General features: G+C 42.1%; 1 protein-coding gene across 4 annotated transcripts in view; it reads left to right on the top strand.

Moving 5' to 3' along the window:
- The window catches only part of NRXN3 (neurexin 3), a gene marked incomplete at its 5' end in the record, with an annotated part of 994,726 nt that overhangs the window by 221,756 nt on the left and 751,601 nt on the right, over nt 1-21,369 (top strand). For 3 of the 4 annotated variants that reach the window (XM_082000673.1, XM_082000674.1, XM_082000672.1), the window contains one exon: nt 1,871-1,987. In XM_082000673.1, the coding sequence (XP_081856799.1) occupies nt 1,886-1,987 (102 nt within the window). Of the gene's footprint in view, nt 1-39; nt 85-1,825; nt 1,988-21,369 lie in introns of those variants that run through there. The other variant, XM_082000671.1, reaches the window with a different exon arrangement.

Genomic DNA, 21,369 nt, shown 5'->3' with positions numbered 1-21,369 from the left:
CAATTTTTTAATTTCCTTTCTTCCCCCTTTTCCGCAAAGCACTCAGGCATTGGACACGCTATGGTAAACAAACTACATTGTCTGGTAGATATCATTCTTATTGTCTCTTTTTTTGGGTTTGCCGTGTGTTACCTGCCTTTTCCTCCCCCCACACCCTCTTTTCCCCCCCCTCCTTTATACTTCTTCCTTTAATTTAATTGAAAACATTTTTTAATTTTTTTTTTCTTCTTGTTTTTAATGGAAAAATGAGCAACAAAAGCAACTAACACAATTCTTCTGGAAACGGGGTTTGGACATTTCTTGCATTGGTTTCTTCACCTCCCTCTTTAGTAGTTCTTTTCCATTCCAGTGATAAATTGTTGGGATTTTTTCCCTTGTTTTTGAGTTTAGTTTGCTTTCTTTTGCTTTGGTTTTTGTTTTGGTTTTTTCTCCCCTTTTATTTTTTGTTTTTTACTCTGAAGGTTTCTAGATCAGAACCATTGCAGGGCCTCTAGTCCGTGGTGGTGAAGGCTCTCTTTTTCTGTCATCCTTTTGTTGTGGCAACGGCTATTACAGGCAAACTGGCCAGAGTTGTCCTCTTCCTCCTGATTTTTCCCCCACTTCCCTCCTTCCTCTTTTTCTCTTCTCCTCCTCCTCCCTCTTACTCTCTCTCTCACTTTCTCTCTCTCTGACCTCTACCTGCCGTGGCCAACAGGAGCTCAGCCGGTTGTTTGTTTCAGTACACACTCTGCATGGCATGTCCACATCTGGTGACGCGCCTGTCTCCTCCTGGCCTCAATCTCTTTTCCTCCGTCTTCCCTTTTAACCACTAACAACATCTAAGCAAAACACATCAAATTCACTTGTTCCTCTCCCTCCTCTCCTTCTGTCCCCCTTCACCCTCCATGTGTTTGAGGTTAGAGTTTTGGGGGACGTTTCTGTTTGATTTTGAGTTTGGGTTTTTTTTCCCCATTATTATGGGGTTTGTTTGGTATTTTTATTTTGGATTGCATGCAAGTGTGAAATAGTTTTCTCTCTCTTTCTCTCTCCTTGTCCCCCTGCTTCTCTCTCTTCTATCTTTTTTTCCCCTATCATCTTTCTGGGCTCCAGATATATTAGCATGACACGTCAAAGTGCAGTGTGTGCACGCTTTGTGTTTTCTTTCTTTCTTTCTCATCTCTGCTTCTCTCACACTTGTTGGTGTGTGGTTGATTTATTTTGATTTATTTTTATCTATTTCCTATTTATATTTTGGTTATGAGTTTGTAATATATAATTTTTTTATTTTATTTTTTTGGGTGGTGGGTGTGTGTCTTTCTAGGTACATGGCATGCTCATCCATAATGTATTGAAAGTGAGATCCCCCCTTCCCCTCCCCGAATGCATGATTGTCAGTGTGCTGTGAGCAAAAGACACATAAAAAATAAAAAATACCAACCTCGTCTTCATTAGTGGTTTTTTTTTTTTTTTACTAACAATCATAACTAACTGTAATCATTAAAATAAATAGCAATTAATCATAAAATCAGATAATATGAGAAATCTCTTTCAAGGACAGTTCCATTTTCTGGCCTGAATAGATGGAAAGCATCTCAATGGGTAGACTGCCAGGTCAGCCTGACAGTGCTGATACACCAGAAGGGTGGTGAGAGGCAGATGCTGGAGCATTTCCATTGTGGGTGAAGCAGACCAGAAAATGGAGCTTGGCTGTACTAAAAAATACATACCAAATCTCAACAAAATCCTTAATAAAACTGACATAAAAATATAGGGGAAGTAACTTGTTCTGTTCAGGATTGTAAGGTCATTGCTGGGATTTTTTTTGTCCGTTGTGTCCCTCAAACAGGTGACAATCTCTGTGGATGGCATCCTTACCACCACGGGCTACACACAAGAGGACTACACCATGCTGGGCTCAGATGACTTCTTTTACGTGGGAGGGAGCCCCAGTACTGCTGACTTACCTGGCTCTCCAGTAAGCAACAACTTCATGGGCTGCCTCAAAGAGGTAACTATTTCAAATTAATTCTTGTTTCTGTGCTTTTGGTTTCTCAAAGTCATTGCTCTTTCCTGCCTTTTATCACACACTCGATATCTCTTCCTGATGCTGAATTTTACACTGATACTCAACAGCTCTGTAAGGTTAAACTTTTCAGACAGACAGAAGGAATCAGCTGCAAAACTCATGAGTTTATGGTCAGAATCAGACTTCTAGTGCTTGGATTACAGAAAATGTACCTATGGTAGTGGTAGATGTGTCTTCCATAGGCTGTTAGCCATTTAGATGGAAGCATTAATATCTTCCAGGCATTGAGACAAAAAAAATAAATGGCTTCTGATTACTAAGCATCATTTTTGGGTGGAAAAAAATCAGAATCAGAAGCATATTTAGAATCTTTTTTAAGGTTCTGGATTTCACATCGGAATATAGGCAGTGGTCAACTTAATGTGAAGATACAGAGGTTGAATAAACTGGGAAAGTGAAAGTTGAGGGAACTATAAAATTTATGTATAAATAGGTGAGAAGAATGTGGCAATAATGTGGTGTGTGGACTTGAAGCGTACTGTGTTGGCAAGCCTATGTAGCAGAGCACTCCTGCTTTGGTCAGGAATAGCTACCTGGTGTCCACAAACATGTTGTCTCCTGCTGGCTTCCTCTGTCATGTAGTTAATCCATAACTTTGAGAAAATTCACACATGGATAATAGAGATTGGACTGCCTGGTTAGCAGCAGGAATCAGAACAACAGACTAGTGTTCCTTTAAAATAAAATTGATTAAAGAAAAACAGATGAAGCCTCAGCCCAAATCTGAAACTTGGTGCAGTTGTTCGGGTGTTATGCGCTGCAATCAGCTTTTGTCTTCTTTCCTAACTCTTCTAATAGTATTTATGATGATCACTGTCATTAATGGGGATACAAATACTGACATCCCCAAAATGTGTTATGGAAAGCTTACTGAAAAATGACCTTAAGTTTTCTGTCAGTCAGCTTTCTAGCTAGTCTGGAATAAGTGTTTCTTGCAAGAGTTTTATCCGTAACGTTGTGATTCTGTACTAATACTGTTTTCACAGGGTGTGGCTTGGTAGACCCACAGCCAGGAGGGTTGTCATAATGTCCTCTTTTTATGAGCATTTAATATCAGAGGGAAGGCAGAGCTGCGTTTTTGTACAGGAGTCATGGAAACAGCGATGCTGAGCTAATGTTGTTCTGCGGCTGTAACTGCCTGACAAGTTACCATCCTACAGATGCTCGACTCGTGGTGGCAGGGCTTGTATGTTATTTGCCAGTACTTTGATGCAAGCCATGGCTGTCAGAGTCTGGCGCTGCTCTCCTGCCTGACCTCTGGATTAGTTAAGAGGGTGCACACATGCTGGAGAAGAGCATGTGAGTGTCTTACATAGGAAATGAAACTGCTCTGCTGAATACAGACTGTCATACAAATATCAAATCCTTCTGTTTTCATCTATAGAGCCTTGGGCCTGACTTTCATAGACACTGAGCATCCCAGTTTGATTGAAATCAAGAGGAGATACAGCTTCTTAGTGTCTCTTTAAATCAGGATCTTAATTTTATTTATGGATGCTATGAACATAACACTTAGTAGAGGCCATTTTTATGTGTGCTTTAAGTCAAATCAATGGAGCAGAGAAAGCAGTGACAAGAAAATCTTCAGCAGCTTTATTATTTATATAATCATTTGTATTCTGTTAGCTTGCACAATGTGCTAAGAGCTGCTTACATAGCCATCCCAGGCTCATAATGCTCTGAGAAGAAAACCCCAAGGAACCACTTAAGAATGAGAGGAAGAAAACAGATAATCAGAATGTGCTTTGTAATCTTAACTTGACTAGGCAGTGACAGGAGATGTGTATGAGCAGCTGTCTAGACTTAAAGGCAGGCTGGTGCTGGCTGGTTTTGAGCCATAGTCTGCTTAATAGCAACCTGCTCTTAGTAGTGGCCTAGTAATGCTTTCAACTGCTGTGAAAATGTCCTCAAAATGTCCATTGCCTGGCCTCTGAGGAGGAATTCAATGTACACTATTCACCAAACATAAGTGTAGGGCAGGGTTGTCAGGGGGAGACACCTGGAAATGGGATAAATAGAGAAAATGTAATATTTCAAAAGGAAAATCCTGTTACTAATTGGCACTTTGCGTGTCCAGTCCATCATTCTTCCAGACCCCTTAGGCTGGAGGATGAGTTACCACAGGTATCACTAGGAAGTGTAACGACGCTGAGCGTTGTGCTTTTCCTCAGTTCTGGTTTTGGCAAGTGGACGTGATGGGGAGCTGCGATTAATGGAGAAAGAGTGGCCTTAAATGACTGTCAGAATCCTGTCAAAATCCAGAAGTGCAGTTGTAACACTGACAGCTGCATGAAGCAGTGTCTGACCAGAATAGACGGCCTGTATGGGCTGAGAAGGGTTTTCATTGCATATGTAGTGAGTTATTCTCAGACATCAAAGCAGGCAGTGATTTCACTAAGTGGATCTTTGGATGAATTGAGCAGAAAATAGTTTGCCTTGTGAAATTCCTCCCAGGGTCATTTTCCTCTTCTTTCCTTCGCTAGGGATGAAAACACTGATGGCAAAGGTAGCAGTATCAACCTGAGATCCACACAGAATTGGGGGACTGTTCTTTTGAGTGTTTTCTTTGTGTTTAGTTCTGAAATGCTGGGGTATATCTGTGCAATGCAATGCAGCATGGATTTCGTCCATGGAATGAAACCTGAGCTGGCTTGGGAAAGCTAGAATGCCTGTGGAGATCAGCATGACCCCCTGGGGCAGCCAGCTTTGATCCCTGAAGAGGCAGAACTGGGTTAGTGCAGTTCTTGTGTGCCTATAATATTTCTGGCTCCAGAACCGGCTACAGGGAACTTTACTTGGCTGCCAACACTGCATGGCACTGTATTTCCTAAATCTATCCCTATCGGTTATGTTTTAAATTCTTTTCTCTGTGGCCAGGAAGGATGCTTAGTCTCTCATCACCCAGTACTGGAGTAGCTTGAGCTTTTAAGAAAAGTATTCTAAGCTAAGGAAGTTGGAAAAAGGGGTGGGATAGACTGTATTAACAAATATTGTTCCTTTCACTTTATGCTTTCTGGTAGAGCAAGGCTCTTTTTTTCCTGCTGAAATCCTAGCTGATTGCCTGTTCCCAGAGACATAGCACATCCCGCATGGGTTGCACTGCTGGTTGTAATAGTGAAGAACATTCTGCCAAGCGCTGTACTGATCTCTTGAAGGATGGTCTGTTCCAGCACCTCTGCGTTTGTAAGACTTTCCCTAGGGATGTCTCGCCTTCCTAGGAAGGCAAAGGGATTCATGCAGGCTTTGGGGTGAAACTTTCCGCCTTCACCCTGTAATGTCTCTTATTTCATCTGGACTGTATCAGCCTCACAGTACAGCAACCACAGTGCTCACATGATGGCTAAGAGGGCTCTTTGAGTGGCGCATTGCCTTCCCACTTCCTCTGAGATTACATGCAGGTGCTGAAGTGCAATGGGGCAGAGTGCCTAATGACACTCTCTGCCCCTTTGCCGTTGGGAAGGGTTTCTACATTCGGCTGGGGTTGGTGGTAGGAGGAGGGGCAGCTCTGGCAGGGTAGACACTACATGTGGTCAGAGTCTAAGCCTTGGCTAGGAGGAATTGGAGAGAGTAAGAGCGTGTTCCTGGCAAGGAGCTAGGGGTCTCAGGGCTCCTCCGCTACAGTATCTAAATCAGCTGTGGTGAAGATAATTATGTTTTCTCTGAATTGTCTCAGCCAGTGGTTCCTCCTTTCACTGCAGAATAGATCCTCCTTCCTCTACTTTCCATAGAATCATAGAATCTTTGGGTTTAAGGGGACCTTTTAAAGTCATCTAGTCCAACCCCCCTGCAGTGAGCAGAGACATCTTCAAATAGACCAGGGTGCTCAGAGCCCCATCCAACCTGACCTGGAATGTTTCCAGAGATGGGGCACCTACCACCTCTTTGGGAAACCTGTGCCAGTGTTTCACCACCCTCATGGTGAAAAATTTCTTCCTTCTATCTACTCTGAATCTGTCCACTTTCAGTTTAAAATGATTACCCCCTGTCCTATTGCAACAGGCCTTGCTAAAAATTCTGTCTCCTTCTTTCTTATAAGCCCCCTTCAAGTACTTGAAGGCTGCATTAAGGTCTCCCCAGAGCCTTCTCTCCTCCAGGCTGAACAACCCCAACTCTCTCAGCCTGTCCTCACAGGAAAGGTGTTCCATCCCTCTGATTGTTTGTGTGGCCCTCCTCTGGACCCTCTCCAACAGGTCCATATCTCTCCTGTGCTGAGGGCTCCAGAGCTGGATGTAGTACTTCAGGTGGGGTCTCACCAGAGTGGAGTAGAAGGGCAGAATCTCCTCCCCCAACCTGCTGGCCACGCTTCTTTTCATGTGGCCCAGGATATGGTTGGCCTTCTGGGCTGCAAATGCACATTGCCAGCTCACGTCCAGTTTTTCATCCACCAGTACCCCTAAGTCCTCTGTGGCAGGGCTGCTCTCAATCCCTTCATCCCCCAGCCCATACTGATACCAGGGGTTGCCCTGACCCAGGTGCAGGACCCTGCATTTGGCCTTGTTGAACCTCATGAGGTTCAGAGGGGACCATTACTTGAGCTTGTCAAGGTCCCTCTGGATGGCATCCCATCCCTCAGGTGTGTCAACATGCTACAAGTTCTGACTGAAGAGATTCTACTAAGTTGCTAGCAGTAATATACCTAAATCATAGATCCAAGTGCTGAATGTGTAGTAGTTCAGATTGTTTCTGTTTCCCCTGTTTTCACCAGAATTAAGTCAGAGAATTGTACAATAGTTTGGGTTGGAAGGGATCTTTAAAGGTCATCTAGTCCAATCCCCAATGTCTGTAAGGATGTCCTAAAGTCTCGTAGCATTGTTTTATATTTCTCTGTAGCAATCCTGGCAGCGTTGCAGTATACCCGACACTAATGAGGAACCAAATTGGAAAACAGAAGTAACTCTTTTCATGAAAATTTTAAAAGGCAAAGTATCCAAATAGGACAGTACACAGACATCAAACATGGACATTGCCTAAAATGTTGTATTTGCCTAAAATCTAAGGCTTTCTGTGCCTCTAGTCTTAAGGTAAATTGTTCTAGAGGAATTCTGGGTGGAAGCTGGCATATTTACTATCATAAAGGAAATCAGATATAGAAATTGGATAGAGGGAGGTACAGAAGCACATCTGAGGGAAGCGTGCAGAAATGTTTCTTAATGGGTGTCAGGAAAGGAGTGACAGTGCTTTTTAAGAGTTGGTGAATGGATAAACGGGGAGAAGCATTGCCTGAAGGTAGAAAGGGAAAAGGATCCGTCACTAGTTTTTAGAGACACCCATATGGCCAGAAGGAGGTAAGACAAAGGTAATGACAGACAGCTACTTTTTGCCTATACTGGAGAGTCTCAGGAAGGAGGTTTCAGTAATCGGAGTTGGAGGTGGAGTGTGATTGAGTAAGAAGTTTAGCCGTGTAGGCAAAGAGGGAAAACTGGATTTTAGTCTCCAATCAGTAGGGAAGGGAGAGAATCGGAATATTTCCTAGGTTGTATTAGGGAGCCAGCCGTTCAGATTTGATTTACTTGGAGCAGTACTTAAATGGTACAGATGGAGGTGCTTTAGAAAAGCCTAAGGTGGTCCCTAGAGAATGGATGAGCATGAGAGAATTTATGAAATCTTCACATTTTTCTATCAATGCTTTATTAAAATCTCAATTCTGAAAAATGTTGATTGGTACTAACAGCTTGATGGAAGCAGTGAGGTTTGCATATGGGTGGAATATGGCAGAAATGATTGCAGGGGTCAGGGACCATCTGGCTGTGATGGGAGAAAGCTGTGAAAGCTTAAATCATTTCTGTCTGCAATTTAACTGCTAGGAGCCAGATTTCCAAATGGTTCATGAGTGTGCCCAGTTGGTCTATGCACATCTCGGATGCTATCTGTAAGCCAGGTCTTTTTCAGGCCTATTTGCATGTGTAATGTTAATGGTGATGTGATTTCTGTTTGGGGATGAGTTTTTCTGGTTCGAGTGTCACCCTGGGGAAGAGGCTGAAGGTGCAGATAGAGGACAGCCTAAAACACACAGGCAGAGAAAAACAGCCCAAGTGTGAAGAGGGCAGATGGAGGAAGTTGCAGTTGTAACAGCCCCTTTCTAACAAGGAGACCAGATAGCACAAAAGCATCTGGGTGCCCAAGACCAAATTCCAGAGCCCCAGACAAGCATAAGAGGAGAGTTAGGAATCAACGGTGTGCGGAATTTCACTGATGTGCTGCAGAGGAAGTTACCACATGAATGGCATTAATTGCCCACACATGCTGGTCTGACACTGCTCTGTGTTTAGACCAGCCTGTTTCCAACTCATATTACTTTGCGAATTTAATACTGGAAAAAGAAAGGGAGGGGATAGTGGTACTGCATAGAAGATGACAAAACATGTCCAAAGGCTGAATATGATTCCTCTCCTCAAAATATGTCTTATTCTTAATCTTGCTTTCCGATTACTCTGCCAAAGCATCCCAAATAGCTCTGATGAGGATGACCCTGTTTCCTAAACTTCCAGATCCAGAGACCTATAAAGTTTCTGGTTGTCCCTCAATCTTAAATTTCTAATTGCATTACTGTTGCAGCTCTAGGCTCTGTGTATTGAGAGTCAAGAATATCTGTGCATTTTCTCTGTGGATCTGCAGAGCATCCAGTATATAGGCCTTCGTCATGTTTTTGAGTGCCCTTGTTGTAGAAACATAACACAGTGGCTTGGGAGACGTAACAGGGGAGACATTGGCCAACGTTTTGAGCAGCTCCTGCTGAAATTCATGAAGGGAATAAGAAAAAACATATTTCTGGAAAGACTGAATTTGGAGGTGGGAATGCAGGCACTTGTAAACTGAGAGCAATATGGTACAAGGCAAGATGCTGAGAGAATCCTGAATAGATAAATAGGTGGGGAGGGGAAGATGATTCTGCTTTCGTATCAAGTAATGCTTAGAATCAGGAGGGCTATATGGTTGTTTATTTGGGCAACAGAACATTTCCTAGGCTGCCTGGTGGTTGTGAACACACGTTGGATGCTTGGGCATGAATCCTACAAGACTTTCTGCAGTGCACAGTAAAAAATACCTTCTGCTTTCTGGTATGAGTGTGGAGCATGACATGAAGCCAAGGGTGCGCAAGCGGCAGTCTGGACTGAGCATCTGAGAGCTCATCTGAAGCACTGTGCCCATCTGTCTGTGGGCTTTTTGATAGCACTGTAAAAGAAGTAATGTTCTGAGGATGTTTATTTTTAAACAAACATTTTCATCTTACTAGAGGAACTTCTGTTGCCCTGCCAGACCTCTGCTTTTCTGCCAGGAAGGAATAGCATTGTACATCACATGTTTTGCTTGCCTACGTGTTTATGTGTGCACACCATCCTGTAAATGTAAAAGACTGGATCATGCCAGACTCTCTTCTCAGGAATAACTACTAGAGTAAAATTTACCCTACACACAATTGTAGGAGAAAATCTGTAATACCACTTATGTCAAACCAGGCATAAGTCTTCTGTGGTTCATGGTCCCAGTACTAACATTTAGCAGAGTGATGAATGCCAGCCTCTCTGGAAAAGGCACTTGATTCAGTTGATTTTGCTAGTAGCTATTTTAGGGAATCATTTAGCAAGGATTGGAGAAAAGAGGAATGTTTGTTCTGTGAACCAAAGGCAAGGCAATAATTCTAGCGCGGAAAGTCTACACCCATACTGTGAGCCAGGGGGCAAAGAAGAGAGAGGATACAGATATCTATGCAATGTCTGAGTCATGGGAGATGGAAGGTGAGAAGTGAGCTTTTGTGATGCAGGTGGAGCATGCAGAGAGGAAAGCATCATGTGGCACAGTAATACAATGTCAACATTTTACAATTAATTCATCTGAAGGAGTTTAGGCATAGAGGAAAAAACTACCTAGTAGTCCTCATAGTCTCTGAGCTTGTTCCTATTTAATACTCTTCTGAGTGAATTTCCTTAACTTTTCCCCCTTCCTAAACACCAAGAAAGTAGAATATCCCAGACTGAGATCTCCCAGGAGAATCTCAGATCAGAATGCCCCAGGCAGTTTGACATGACAAATGAGTATCTTTGATTTTGGAGTATATTTGTGTGTGATTGTTGTGAATAGCAAGGATCTCGCACAGAAAAGCTAATGGTACAGAGTTTGATGCCCTATGACCCTATACTTAGTAAATACATGTGCTAAAAGTCTGATTCATAATGATGAATAATATTAGCTCATAGGACCCTTCGTCTGAAGAGTTCAGTAGGTGACTTTTTCAAAGCAGCCTCAGAGATTTTGTCATCTTCCAAATAGTCAGCTAAAATACAGTCCCAAAGGGAGTAAATGTCATTATCCTCTTCCTTCAAATCCTGCAACTGAGGCACAGATGGGATGTGACTGGGTTGGCATCATATAGGCTGCCACTGGTAGAGCAATAGGTAAAAGACGGACATCCTACCTATCACTCCATCTCTTTTTGTTGCTCTTTACTTCCTCCCAGCAGGGAGAGCCTACGTCTTAAGTACAGTGTAACAGTCGCAACTGACTGATGTTCTTACTGGAGAATACTAAATGTTCCTGGAATTCTTGCAACCTTATTTCTCAGGGGAATTTTCTTCTTTACCAGTAATATTTACCAATTTCTTCTTGTTTTATCCTTGATTTCTTTACACCTTCCTATCAACCTGAGAACAGTACGAGCGTGACAAATTTCAGAAGATTACACAGGGCATACATAGGTTATTGTTAAAAGTATATCTTAACTTGCCAGCTGAACCTGTTGCTGATGGATAACAAATGCTACACTACTTTCTCTTAAGAGTCAGCTTGGTGAGGAAATGAAGGAAAAATCTAGGACACTACTCCCAAGCAATCCAAGTAGCTGAGGTTGAGGCTGGGGACTGTTCAAATGAAGGTCAGTCCCAAATAAACAGTTGATGTTGCAGCTCATTTTTGAATGTGAGCAAAGTCTGATGGGCTTTGCTTTTCTTCGTGCTGTTTCTGTTGGATTTCAGTCCAAGGTATTAGGAACTGCATCATAACTGCAGTGTATCTTAGGAAATTTCATCCATGTCTGACCAGAATAGAAAATGATCTTCTAGTTATGGATCCAGTTAAAATGTAAATTTCTACTGGACTTGGGGAAACTCTTTAATGAAGTACCTGTCACTCTGCACATTCCAGAGGCTAATATTTCACTTTCTCATGTTCTCACATTTTAGTAAGGATTAATGGCCTGACCCACAGGAACTAAAATCAGTAGTCTTGTAAGATGTATTAGTGTGCTCCCAGTGCTGCAGCTTTGCTTTAGCTAGGGAGTTACTCAAAGCTGCTTTTCCTTATGTAGCTTAGCCCTTGCCTACCCTACAGAAGAAAGGCAGAAAGGCTTCTGCCAGCATTATTGCCTTGCCTCATGCATGACACAAGAAAGAACTTTGTCAGCTTGGCTTATTTGCATCCATAGCAAGGGTTTTGCTGGCTTAATGATATTGGATGAGGGTTTGTTGCAAAATAACATAAGCTAACCTCAATTATTGATCAATCTTTTCATCGGATGTTTCTGACCACATAGAAAATGGAAGAGTAATGTACTAATGACATGTCCATAGAAAGCGTACTCCTGACCTGCCCATACATCTATGGAAAGAATTCCTCTCAAGCAGGAAAACAATTTGAAATTGTCTTATGAAATTAGTCCTTAACAAAGGTATTTATGAAAATGAAGTGCTAGAATTACTTTGCAATTAGTAAAACATGGGAGATCCAAAGACAGGAGCTGAAGTTTCACCTGTCTTTTGTACAGGAAGGTGGAGGAGATGTTATTTTAGCATCTGCGTACTGAAACAATCACTAGGCTCCTAAAATTTTTCTTTAATGAAATTGATGTTGCAAAGGAGGATTGTAGAATCCTACAGTCATCATGAACCTAGAAGTACAAGTTGCTTGGTTATTTTCATTCCTTATCTCTGTCCACAAATTAAAAAATAGATGTTCCTGTTAAGATCACATTTGTTACAGTATAGTATCTTGTTCTCCGTAACTCTTATCAGTAGGCAGACAGTGGCTTGCAGGCATTCTAGGTCAGCCCCAGTGCATACACTTGTTGGGGAATTAATTTAAAGGATAATTCACATATTAACAGTTCAATGGCATTGAACTCCTAAACTTAATGCACTCTTAGAAAGTTTACAAAAGTAATTCATGGCCAAAGTGTGATTTAATAAAGCATATATGTAGATTGAGCATACATTTTAAAGCAAGCATTGATGAGAAAACATAGATACCAAAACTTGCTACACAGAAGGCTTGAGGCATCTTTTTGCAGGGCTGTTTGAACTATGTACTGACACCATGCTTGTAAGCTAAAGAGAATCCACAGAGCTAGAACGAAGTGTGGTCTAACCCAGTCTAACTCTCTACGGCTGTCACTGGAACAGGTACCTAGGGAGGAAACTAGCAGCAGAGGTTGGTGTCACCACTGGGCAGTGTAGCCAGCAAGCTCCTGTGTCACACCAGTAATAGACCACTCCACTGAATCTTGACTGAGCCATCCACACGTGACCCTCTGTCCTGGCGCTACGGCCATCTGTGCTTGCTTTGCAGCAGGACCGTCAGGAGCGAGCTTTTCTGTCCTGCGCACTGAACCTGACTCTGCAGAGCTTCTGTACCTGCAAGGGATGTGCCATGTGCTGTTGTTCAGAAAATGAGAGTGTTTACAGGCGTAGAACTGTTTTCATATAGGCAATTCTAGAAGATGTAATGAGGACTAGAGAAATATAGCCTGTGCTTTGGGTATATATTAAAGGTAATTTGTAACCCAGGCCCTAAAGAGTAGAGATAGTAAAGCAACAAACTTTGCACACTTATGTGATCTAATCCATCTCTATTCATGAATGAGCAAACTAAGACAGGATACAGAATATTGATGGACAAACACAGCCGCGTCCAAAGCCGTTAGCAGAGCAGTGGTGATACGGAGGTTACTGTGGCAAAGATTTCTGGCTGTCTTTTTCTTAGTCCCTTCGCCAAATGTAGTCCCATCCTAATGGACAGCGGTGCTCAGCTGTTGTGATCTTAACTTCATCTGTCCAAAGCCTGATGTTCTTGGCTTACAATGAAAGCAAATGAGCTGCTTTTGCTTTGCTTGGCTTTGTAGTTTACTAAGCTTAGTAAACTCTTGATTCAGGTGAATACTCGGGGAAAAACAGGAGATATACTTTTATTTGTGACTCCTTAAGTTGCATTACAGAGATAGCTAAGGATCAGTCTCATACTGTCAGACAGAAAAAGAGACAAGAATGTTTTTTGGAGAGTCAGGACCTGCCATATGCTAATATTCATGAACAAAACTCAACTGAAAATTTTATGAGAGATAAGCTGCAAAGCTGTGCTGTTTATGTGCATGTGTATAAAATAGGCACTGTCAGCTTAGGAGTGAGTAGGATGCTCATCACCAAGGAAGGTGAAGAGAGAATGTACTTTTTTGGTATGTAGGGTTTGAAAGGTCAGCAGGCAGAGAGCTAATAATATGGAGCATGCAGGGCTTAATATAGGCTCCAGTGCTATGATACGCCCTCTGACTCTTGACATAGCTGTAATAGTGATGAGAAGCACCTTTCCTTCTGTACCTGCTCCAAGCTCAAGAATTAAAAGGACTCTGCTCCCTCTGTAGCTGTGTCCCCCAATGCACTTTCTTTTGATGAAAAAGTTATGCTTCTTTTGAAAATATCTGCTACCTTTACCAGCAGGAACAGGCCCCACAGGGCTTGAGGCTAGAACTTCTTCTAACTTAACCCCATTTCAATCTGACTTTGGGGACTATTAGCAAATCCTCAGCCTTCTCATTAGTTATTTTTTCCTGTTCTTAGTATTTTAATTTTATTGCAGTCTTCAAATATGGAGGTACCCAGCAGTAAATATCATACTCTAGCTATGCTTTCAGGTTGTTTGTGGCCATTCAATCACGGTGTACAAGGGCTGGATCTAGACTTTTAGAGCTTTAATTAGAGGTGGTGTGTTTGGGTTTTTTGGCTGGGTTAGATTATTTCCTGTTTGACAAGTGTCATCTCTTTGCGAGCAGCAACCGCTATATAAATCTTCTTGCCTTACTCTGAACGCTAGACTGTGGCTATGAAGTGTGCACGTATTGTGAGCAATGGGGAAAGACTGAGCTGCTGCTATACACCACAAAAATCCAGGCAGCTGCAGCTGCCAACGAGGGAGGCAAGAAAAGATGAGGAGGTTTGAATGTTGAGCAGGTGGGCTGGACAACTCCTCCCAGGTCTGCCACTCCTGCAGCAGTGAGCCAGCTAGCTGTCAAGTGTGAGTAGGACAGGAGGAGACAGGCAACTAATGAGCAGCATTTGTTACTTGAACTGCATGGAAAAGGTAGCGGACTCCATACGATACAACCAGATTTTGTATTGCTTCTGATTTTCTTTCTGTTCTAATTTCTTGTCATTGCTGCTCTCTGGCTTTGTTCTACTCTTGTTGATGTTGTCTGTTGCACTGAAAATAGAATTGTAGAACTGTGTGAGTCAGAAGGGACCTTTAAAGGTCATCTGGTTCAACCCCCCTGTAATGAGCAGGGACATCTTCAACTAGATCAGGTTGCTCAGAGTCCCCTCCAACCTGACCTGGAATGTTTCCAGGGATGGGGCATCTACCACCTCTCTGGGAAACCTGTGCCAATGTTTAACCACCCTCATGGTGAAAAATGTCTGTCTTTTATCTAGTCTGAATCTACCATCTTTTAGTTTAAAACCATTACCCCTTGTCCTACTGCAACAGGCCCTGCTGAAAAGTCTGTCCCCATCTTTCTTATAAGCCCCTTTTAAGTACTGGAAGGCTGCAATAGGGACTGCCTAGAGCCTTCTCTTTTCCAGGGTGAACAACCCCAACTCTCTCAGCATTTCCTCATAGGAGAGGTGTAGAACTTGTTTTTTTTTTTGCTCCTCCCTTCAGACTGCACAGGCAGAATTCACTTAATTCAGAATTAACAATGGATGTATCTAGATCCCTAATAAATTCGATGGGCATAATGTAGATATATGGAAAGATGCAATTAAAGCTCTGAAGTACTTATCACAGAGTTTTATATTCCTTGAGCTACAATTCTGTAAGTGGAGGTTTTAGAAATGGTAATACCAGAGCTTAAAGATGAGTTAGGGTCTAGCCCCCACCCCTGCTTTTTGTAGGTAGCTAGACATAGGTGTAGTAGCATGACGAGGTGAGTGTCTTTGTTTTAACAGGTCTTAGGGGAACGTCAGGAGGATTGCTGTATTACATACGGTGGCTGCCGGTGACTTCACATCACCAGAAGAGAGAAAACTCAAATGCTCCCATTTCATAAGCAGAGATCTTAGCACTTGGGCACTTAGCACTTGAGGGCGAGCATTAGTTATCTGTGAACGGCGTGGGGCTGATGACACACAACTGAACAGTAACAGTTGCATCCAGGCAAGCGGTGGTGCGTAGTGTGCGAGTCACCAAGCTCCTCTGGCCAGAGTGGAAGTGACCAAGAGGTGGTGCTTGGTTCTAGCACCCCAAGAGGTAGCTGTGAGTGGTGCCAGCAAAGCTTACTGTATGTGTCAGCAAGCAGAGGAAACACAGGGGTTTGGGTGTGGTGGCAGAGATAAAAAATGTTGTTTTAGAGATGGGGTTTGAGAATGGCATAATTGTTCATGTTAAATCTGTGCTTCTCTTTCTGATTATTAGCCATTTTAAATGGAATGGGTTTTGCATCTAGAGCAAGTCTCTGAACAGATGATTAACGGTTTTATCTGTAATAACTTTACATTTTATAGAACCCTGCTAGGAGTCTGCATCTGGTGAGCCAAGCTATTTAAAGCTGTGTTAATTCTGTTAATTGCTCTACGTTTATTTGGATTGCTGGCACCTGCGGGCTTTAGGATAATGTAGTGGGGAGGGTTATATTCTCTCCCTCTTTCTAGCTGAGGAAAATGGAGAGGACCATTTCCTCAGCTAGGAACAGCAGCCTTGGCAGAACATTCTAGTTGGATTGGTTGTCCTTGAGATTTCTGTCTTTTACTCCAGCTGAACGTAGTGAGGTGCCAGCCAGAGGCAAGATGTTCCCTTGATTGGGGCAGGAGGTAGGCGGACAACCTGCTTTTGCATGCACTTGCCATCATCAGGCAGTAGTAGCAACAGGAATGAAGCCAGTGATTTTAGAAAGCTGATCAGGTCCGTCCCATTCTGATCCTGCTTCTCAGTTGCCTGCCAGTATTAATTTTAGAGTTTGTTTTTGGTTATGAAGTGCTGCAGTAAGTTTCAAGCCCTGAACAGATGTGAAGATAAGTATGCTCATGATTTCTGAACTTTTGTCCGTCAAAAAGATCTGGGGAGTGAAGTGGAATTCAGAACACTTGAAGTGATTAAAACATTGCTGTGAAATGCTAGCAGGGCAGTGCAGTTATTTTCACGTTTCCATGGACAAATCACTGGAACGGTCTGGACCAGGCTCTGATGACAACTTTTTCCCAGTCTTTGGCTCTTGTACCTCTGGGAAGATTCTCTCATGGGCTGCAAAATGGGGAAGCGAACGGTTTCACTTGTACTGTTAACTGATGACTTAAACATGCAGCAGATCCTGAAAGGCTTGGTACTTGGAGGCTTTTAGCTAATATGAGCTCAATACGGCTGTTATCTGAGTGGGTAAAAGAAGTGGCTCTTTTGGTTTATGTAGCTGCCAGTTCTCCCTCAGACCTCTAATATAGGTTTCAGTCAAGGCTTCAACTTTGGCAATGCTAGGACATCTTCCCAACAAATGAGACAACAAGATAAGAAGATCTGTTCACACTCTGTTACTTGTTTTATGTCTGTCTTCAAAACCACAGTTTTTTCTTGAGAAGACCGGTGAGACGCTAGGGTGAAATCTATCCTCCTTATACTGATGATGTGACCACAGTTGGGTCAGCTGTTCTGCAGCTGCCATGTAACCCTTTATGACCACTGAGATAGAGGTGGGTTGTAGTCTCTCACTGTCACATCACCCATCTTGAAGGTGTAAATAACTGTAAAGAAAACCACCTGTAGCACAGGGAAAAGCTTTCTCAAGAGTTTGACAAACCATAATCCTTGTGACTTGTCACTCCTAAAGTTGCTGTGTTTGTCATCTCTCTGAAATGGAAGCTGTTACTGGGGATGTCCAGTTCATTTATTCTACCCAGGTAATGGTTAAACAATCAATTGCAATATTAAAATTGGTTGCAAAGCAAAGCTTAAGAAAAAGTGTATGCTGTTTCATATTTAAGAAAGGGTTCTTCCTCTGCAGCTTCAGTGTCCAGCTAACCAGGCAAGCTGCCAGCTGAGCACTTTCCTCCAATTTCCTAGTTTGGATTCAAGGGCTAATTTGTCCTGTAGTTGCCTTCATCTGAGATAACAAGAACACTGAATGCCTCTATTCTCCTTTACCTGAGCTTGATATGCCTGCTTCTCTCTCCTTGTCTGAGCTTGCTTCCTGTTATTCTTGACTGCACACTAGGACATCACATAGAAATGCAGTGTTGTCACTTCCTCTCTCTTCTTCTCCTTTTTTCTCTTAATATGTATTTCTAGTATGTTCTCTTAATTAACATATGTTTAGCTCTTTTGCCTTCAGGCTAGTTTTCCTGTTTACAACCTCTGTGACACATTTTGTGGGAACTTCACAAATCATGTATCACAGGAGAAATTAATTATGCGTGTAACTTATTAGGTTAATAACTTTCATCTCACTGTGAGCCTCACATAAAGCTATACATTACACATTAATAACACAAATTACAGCTTTGACATTGAGTACATTTTCTAAATCACTTCTTCTATCCCTTCTAAGGAGTTTTGGGTCTGTGTGGAAACCACAGATGGTTTCCATATTGGTTTTTAAAAACTCTCTTCCAGCTCTGTTTCCGCATTCCCCCTGGAGGCTGGATTTGCCAGTGCATCCAGCAGAGGAGCGCAAATAAATGTTGGTGTCCCCTTTGGTTTTGCAACTGGAGCTTATGAAAAAGACTTGGTTTGTATGAGGGCATCTTTTGTAAGAAGTGCAGCAGATGAGCTTTGATGGTGGTGCCAAGGACTTATGACTAGTACTGGCATTGTATTTTAACTGTGGCAACCAGGAGCTTCCTTGGACTTGTTGAAGGCATCAGTAAGAGTGTGGACAAGAGAGTTTTGGTAAATGTAGCCTATCTTTCAAAAGTCTTTGGAATGTCTTTCAAGGACGTGTCTTACCAAAAGGCCTTTCAAGAATTAAAAAAAATAAATGGGCAAAGAAGGTCCCTTCACAGAGGAAGAACTGCTTGGAAGGTAAGAAACAGAATGTAGGACTAAACAGGCAGTTTTCCCATGGGAAGGCCTCAGTGGAGAAGACCTCTGGGGTCCATGATGAGGTCTGAAGATTTATTAGTGGAATTATGAATGGATATGAACGGAGGCGGCATACATTTTGCTGAGAATATGACAGTATTCAGGCAAGGATTGCCTGCAGAACTGCAGAGGATGACCTAGTAATGCCAAATGACTGGACAAAGAAATAGCAGATTGTAGTAAATGTATGTAATATAAATTGAGGTGTATATATTGGGAGGGAGGGAAAATAATCCCAATTTTCCATATGCAGTTATGGACTTTGATTTGATTCTGATGTTTTAGTAAAGAATTCTTTGAAAATATTTGCTTGGTGGTCAGTATTGGTCAAATAAGCACACCTAATGTTAGAAATTATTAAGCAGGGAATAAAGAACAATATAAAAAATATAATGATGTCATTAAATAAAACCACACTGGACACTGGCATTCTGTACTTTTAATCTCAGAAAGGGGAGAAGGGCAACAAAGATTATCAAAGGTCAGGAGGGAAACTTCTATACAAGGAATGGCCAAACAGACCATGGTTCTTCATAACATAATTGACTGAAAAAAGATATGATAGTGGGACATGAAATCGTGTGTGATGTGGGAGAATAATCAAAGGGAACTGTCATTCAGTTTCTTTTCAAATAGAGGGAATAAGTGGCATCAAATGACAAAGGCAGGGTAAGCTTCAGAACAAACAAAAAGAAATATGACAGCAATTAAGCCATGGAAATCCTTGCTGTGGGATGTTATTGTGACTGGAAAAACTCACAGGAGAAAAATCCTTGATGGTATATACAATACAAAGACATCAGCTTCTGCATGCAGACTCTCCCAGCCCCAAGCTGGTGGAGCCTGTGAACTGGTTTTAGGGGAGTATTGCTACACGGCTGCTCTGTTAGACTTGCCTGGGTATTTGAGGTGGCAGTTTTCAGATGTAGGATGCTGGTCCAATGTACAATGGAGGATTTTATATTTAAATATTTCTTGATGTGGTCAAACCATTTCTAGGCTCCCTGTGTAGTATTTTTAAGTAGATAGTCCATTTGCTTTGCTTTATATTAACTACAACATGCTGCAACCCATCAGAGGCCATGATACACATAACCCCTGCGTTGCAAGTATTGCACAGCAAAGTAAGGCTCCTGAAGGCTTGCACGGAGTTGAGAGGGAAGGCAGCTGAGCAGCGGGGTATCAGAGGAGCAGAGTCAGTTTGGTGTAAGGTCTGATATACAGGCTTGTGCAAAATTAGGCAGTAATGTGTAGATGTGGAAGTGAAATACGTGTGTAGGAGGAGCTGGAGGAACAGAAAGTGAGGGGTTCAGAGAAGGCTGGTGTGCCCCGTGTTGATCGGAGGTGTGATGATGCCCATTTGAATGGAAACAAGTGTTCGTGTGTGTCAGGGAGGCTACATTTGAGGAAGATGGTTTAAGTGAAAAGAGCAATAAGGAGGGCTAGATGAATCCTGGGTGTTTGCAGAGAAATGCAAGATAGGTTGGCTTCTTTCACCGTTTGTGATCAAGGCCCGCAACACAGGCAGTCCAAAATGAGGATATTAGCAAGCAGAGCTGTAAAACTGCCTCTGAGTTGCGTTGCAAAGGCATCTGCCTTTCAGTACCGAGTGATCTTACCATGATTAGAATTGGGAATTCTGTGAAGGCTTGGAGGGAGATTCATTTCCAGCTGGGAAATCTCTCCGGATCAGTATGGGCTGCAGTAGCAACAGACAGAAAGCTCCCAGGCTTTACCTTGGGCTTGGGAATCTTTCCATCCAGGACTAATGTTCACTTTGTGACTTTGTGATTATGTATATTTCTTTCCTTGTGGCTGTAACTGTGGAAGTAATAAAAAGGTTTTTTGCTGCCCAGTTGGGCACTTTTTCGGAGTGCCGAATCTATTTGGGGTTGTCTTTTACAGGAGACTTAAAAAACAAGGAGCTTTTTTTTTTTTTCTGCATCAAAAATATGGACTGGTGCTGTGTAAAAAAAAAAAAAAAAAAAAAAAAAAGGGGTGTGTGTGTGAAAAGAGACTACCCTACTGGGACAAGCTCCAGAGGATCATAGATATTAGAAATGGTAAACACCCACCAGGTCACCTTGTCCATCTTCTCCTGCCAGAAGTGACATTGTTCTTTTCAGTGTATTAACTCAGAAGCGTTTCTATAAAGAGCCATTTGCCGTGGCACTGTGCTTGCTGTTTTCTGTGTCCGGTTTGCTGCTGCTAAAGATGTTTTCAGGACAAGTAAAAATTCTCCTCAAAACTAGGTTTCTTTGCATTTTGCATTTTCTGGAGCCTTAATTATAAAAATATAAAAAAAGCAACTAAAAAGCAAGGAATTATCATTTGGAGAATAATATATATTAAATATAAAATAGTGCTATTTAGTTAATTAATTACTGACTTCCTCAACTAAGTGATCATGAGAAAAACTGTCAAAAGTTGTCCAAAAGACAAGTCGCAGGATCAGGAATGAGAAACCAGGATCCATAACTCCTGATCTGTTGCTCAAGTTAGTAGAAAAAAAAAAAAAATGGCTGCTACTCTCAAAGTGAATCTGCAGTCATCGGACCTGTTGCTACCTAAGTGATTTGTGACATATAAGGGTTTCACAAAATCAAGATTTTTCATACCGAAAGAACCATCATACCCAGCTAGCTCAGCCTTCTGTCAATTATCTAGTTCTCTCCACTTATGCATAGTTTCAGAGTGTTCATAAGCAAAATTATCAAGCCTCAATTTCTCCTGCGTTTCCCCATGTTAAATCTAATAACTCTGCACCTCTTTTGGGGAGCTGTGTTTTAACCTGCCTTGATGTGAAGGCATTAAAAGACAATCTGTTGCTTTCCTTGGTAAGTTTTTGTGATGTTTAATTACCCCCTCCTTTTAAAGGAAATTGGGCCTTGTGATCAGTTTGGAATTTGTCTAACAGTAGCTCCCAAATGTTGATTCTTGTCATGCACTTTTCTACTGGAACAAAGATGCTTCAGAAATCC

This window comes from Phaethon aethereus, assembly GCF_964289735.1.
Source record: "Phaethon aethereus genome assembly, chromosome: 5".
Lineage (NCBI taxonomy): Eukaryota > Metazoa > Chordata > Aves > Phaethontiformes > Phaethontidae > Phaethon > Phaethon aethereus.
This window is presented reverse-complemented; position numbering and strand designations above follow the sequence as displayed.